This window comes from Oncorhynchus nerka, unplaced genomic scaffold (genome assembly GCF_034236695.1).
Source record: "Oncorhynchus nerka isolate Pitt River unplaced genomic scaffold, Oner_Uvic_2.0 unplaced_scaffold_985, whole genome shotgun sequence".
Classification (NCBI taxonomy): Eukaryota; Metazoa; Chordata; class Actinopteri; order Salmoniformes; family Salmonidae; genus Oncorhynchus; species Oncorhynchus nerka.
The window spans coordinates 83064-87230 of NW_027040309.1; the positions used below are offsets into that span (position 1 = coordinate 83064).

At 51.5% G+C, this 4167-nt stretch overlaps 1 protein-coding gene across 1 annotated transcript in view; it reads left to right on the forward strand.

Annotated features, from left to right (window-relative positions):
- Positions 1-315: 315 nt before the first annotated feature.
- The window catches only part of LOC135570319 (RNA-binding protein 25-like), a gene marked incomplete at its 5' end in the record, with an annotated part of 6325 nt that continues 2473 nt past the window's right edge, over positions 316-4167 (forward strand). Inside the window, 2 exons of the mRNA XM_065016443.1 lie at positions 316-378; positions 1968-2190. Coding sequence (XP_064872515.1) covers positions 316-378; positions 1968-2190 — 286 coding nt within the window. The remainder of the gene's footprint in view (positions 379-1967; positions 2191-4167) is intronic.

Below are 4167 nucleotides of genomic sequence, written 5' to 3' on the forward strand. Positions count from 1 at the left end.
GCAGAGAGCAGAGAGAACAAAGGGCAGAGAGAGAAAAACAGAGAGAGAGCAGAGAACAGAGAGAGAAGAGAGAGAGAGCAGAGAGAGAGAGAAGAGAGAGCGCAGAGAACAGAGAGAGAAGAGAGAGAGAGCAGAGAGAACAGAGAGAAGAGAGAGAGAGCAGAGAGAACAGAGAGAGCAGAGAGACAGAGAGAGCAGAGAGAGAGAGAAAGCAGAGAGAGAGAGAGAGAGCAGAGAACAGAGAGCAGAGAGAGAGAGAGCAGAGAACAGAGAGAGCAGAGAACAGAGAGAAAAGAGAGCAGAGAGCATAGAGAGAGACAGCAGATAACGAGAGCAGAAAGAGAGAGAGAGAGAGAGAGAGAGAGAAAAGCGAGAGAGCAGAGAGTGTGTGAGAGAGAGAAGAGAGCAGAGCACACAGAGAGATCAGAGAGCAGGGAAAAAAGAGAGAGAGCAGAGAGAGAGCAGAAAAAAAGAGAGCAGAGAGTTGAGAGAGCAGAAAGCAGGCAGAAAGCAGGCTGAGAGCAAAGAGCGAGAGCAGAGAGAAGAGAGAAGGCTGAGAGAGGGCAGAGAGCATTAGAGAGAGAGAGAGAGAGAGAGAGAGGGGGAGGGAGAGAGCGGAGAGCAGGCTGAGAGAACAAAGCGAGCAGAGAGTGAGAGAGAGATCAAAGAGAGCAGAGAGATAATAGAGAGTGCGAGAGCAGAGAGAGCAGAGAGCAGAGAGAACAAAGGGCAGAGAGAGAGCAGAGAACAGAGAGAAGAGAGAGCAGAGAAGGCAGAGGGAGTGAGAGAGCAGAGAACAGAGAGAAGAGAGCAGACAGAGAAGAGGGAGAGAGAGAGCAGAGAACAGAAAGAGCAGAGAACAGAGAGAAGAGAGAGAAGAGAGCAGAGAGAGAGGGAGCAGAGAGCAGAGGAGAGAGAAGAGACCAGATAGGGAGAGAAGAGACCAGATAGAGAGAGAGAAAAAGAGAGAAAGCAGAGGGAGAGAGAGAGAGCAGAGAGAGAGAGCAGAGAGAGCAGATAAAAGCGAGAGAGCAGAGAGTGTGTGTGTGAGAGAGAAGAGAGCAGGGAAAAGAGAGAGAGAGCAGAGAGAGAGCAGAAAAAAGAGAGCAGAGAGTTGAGAGAGCAGAAAGCAGGCAGAACGCAGGCTGAGAGAGCAGAGAGCGAGAGCAGAGAGAAGAGAGAAGGCTGAGAGAGGGCAGAAAGCATTAGAGAGAGAGAGAGAGAGAGAGAGAGAGAGAGGGGGGAGGGAGAGAGCGGAGAGCAGGCTGAGAGAGCAAAGCGAGCAGAGAGTGAGAGAGAGATCAAAGAGAGCAGAGAGAGCAGAGATAATACAGAGTGTGAGAGCAGAGAGAGAGCAGAGAGGGCAGAGAGAGAGCAGGGCAGAGAGGGCAGAGAGAGAGCAGAGAACAGAAAGAAGAGAGCAGACAGAGAAGAGGGAGAGAGAGAGCAGAGAACAGAGAGAGCAGAGAACAGAGAGAAGAGAGAGCAGAGACAGAGGGAGCAGAGAGAGACAGCAGATAATGAGAGCAGAAAGAGAGCAGAGAGCAGAGGGAGAGAGAAGAGACCAGATAGGGAGAGAGAAAAGAGAAGAGCAGAGGGAGAGAGAGAGAGAGCAGAAGAAAGAGCAGAGAAAGCGAGCAGAGAGATAGCAGAATGAGAGAGGAGAGAACAGAGAGAGAGAGAGCAGAGAGAGAGCAGAGGGAGAGAGATAGCAGAGAGAGCGAGCGAGCAGAGAGCAGAGAGAGTGAGAAGAGAGAGAGAGCAGAGAGGGCAGAGAGAGGGCAGAGAAAGAGAGAGAGCAGAGAGGAAGAGCAGAGAGAGCAGATAAAATAGAGAGCAGCAGAGCAGAGAGTAGAGAGAGCAGAGGGAGCAGAGGGAGAGAGAGAACAGAGAGAGCAGAGAACAGAGAGAAGAGAGAGCAGAGAGCATAGAGAGGAGCAGAGAGAGACCGCAGATAACGAGAGCAGAAAGAGAGAGAGCAGAGAGAGAGAGCAGAGAGCAGAGAAAAGCAAGAGAGCAGAAAGCAGAGAGCAGAGCACACAGAGAGAGCAGAGAGCAGGGAAAAGAGAGAGAGCAGAGAGAGAGCAGAGAAAAGAGAGCAGAGAGTTGAGAGAGCAGAAAGCAGGCAGAGAGAGAGAGAGAGAGAGAGAGAGAGAGAGAGAGAGAGCACAAAGAGAGAGAGAGAGAACAAAGGGCAGAGAGAGCAGAGAAAGTAGAGGGAGTGAGAGAGCAGAGAACAGAGAAGAGAGAGAGAGCAGACAGAGCAGAGGGATGGAGAGAGCAGAGAGGGCAGAGAGAGAGCAGGGCAGAGAGGGCAGAGAGAGAGCAGAGAACAGAAAAAGAGAGCAGACAGAGAAGAGGGAGAGAGAGAGCAGAGAACAGAGAGAGCAGAGAACAGAGAGAAGAGAGCAGAGAGCAGAGACAGAGGGAGCAGAGAGAGACAGCAGATAATGAGAGCAGAAAGAGAGAGCAGCAGAGGGAGAGAGAAGAGACCAGATAGGGAGAGAGAAAAAGAGAGAGCAGAGAGAGAGAGCAGAGGGAGAGAGAGAGAGAGCAGAGAGAAAGAGCAGAGAGAGAGCGAGCAGAGAGATAGCAGAATGAGAGAGGAGAGAACAGAGAGAGAGAGCAGAGAGAGAGCAGAGGGAGAGAGATAGCAGAGAGAGCGAGCGAGCAGAGAGCAGAGAGAGTGAGAGAGAGAGAGAGAGCAGAGAGGGCAGAGAGAGGGCAGAGAAAGAGAGAGAGCAGAGAGGAAGAGCAGAGAGAGCAGATAAAATAGAGAGCAGCAGAGCAGAGAGTAGAGAGAGCAGAGGGAGCAGAGGAGAGAGAGAACAGAGAGCAGAGAACAGAGAGAAGAGAGAGAGCAGAGCATAGAGAGGGAGCAGAGAGAGACCGCAGATAACGAGAGCAGAAAAAGAGAGAGCAGAGAGAGAGCAGCAGAGAGCAGAGAAAAGCAAGAGAGCAGAAAGCAGAGAGCAGAGCACACAGAGAGAGCAGAGATCAGGGAAAAGAGAGAGCAGAGAGAGAGCAGAGAGAGAGCAGAGAAAAGAGAGCAGAGTGTTGAGAGAGCAGAAAGCAGGCAGAGAGAGAGAGAGAGAGAGAGAGAGAGAGAGAGAGAGAGAGAGCACAAAAGAGAGAGAGAGAACAAAGGGCAGAGAGAGCAGAGAAAGTAGAGGGAGTGAGAGAGCAGAGAACAGAGAGAAGAGAGAGAGAGCAGACAGAGCAGAGGGATGGAGAGAGCAGAGAACAGAGAGAGCATAGAACAGAGAGAAGAGAGAGCAGAGAGCAGAGAGAGAGGAGCAGAGAGAGACAGCAGATAATGAGAGCAGAAAGAGAGAGAGCAGAGAGAGCAGAGAGAGCAGAGAAAAAGCGAGAGAGCAGAGAGAGCAAATAGAGAGGCCAGAGGGAGAGAGAGAAGAGAGCAGAGAGCAGAGGGGAGAGAAGAGAGCAGAGAGCAGAGAGAGAGCAGAGTGAAAGAGATAGCTGAGAGAGAGCGAGCAGAGAGCAGGCTGAGAGAGCAGAGAGAGAGCGGAGAGCAGAGAGAGCAGAGAGTGAGCAGAGAGCAGAGAGAGTAATAGAGAGAGAGAGCAGAGAGGGCAGAGAAAGAGAGAGAGCAGAGAGAGCAGATAAAATAGAGAGCAGCAGAGCAGAGAGCAAAGGGAGCAGAGGGAGAGAGAGAGCAGAGAACAGAGACGAGGAGATAGCAGAGAACAGAGAGAGCAAAGGGAGAAAGAGAGAGAGAGAGAACAGAGAGAGCAGAGAGAGCAGAAGGAGTGAGAGAGCAGAGAACAGAGAGAGCAGAGGGAGAGAGAGCAGAGAACAGAGAGAGAGAGCAGAAAACAGAGAGAGGGGCAGAAAACAGAGAGACGAGAGAGCAGAGAGAGAGAGCAGAGGGCAGAGAGAGGCAGCAGAGCAGAGAGAGCATAGAGAGAGCAGAGAGAGAGCAGAGAACAGAGAGAGAGCGCAGAGAGAGAGCAGAGGGAGAAAAGAGAGAGAGAGGGAGCATAGAGCAGAGAGAGCAGAGGCAGAGGAGAGAGCAGAGAATAGATAGAAGAGAGAGAGAGTTAGCAGAAGGCAGGCTGAAAGCAAAGAGAGTGAGAGAGCAAAGAGTGAGAGAGGGAGCAGAGGCAGAGAGAGCAAAGAGAGAGAGCAGAGGGCAGAGAGAAAGAC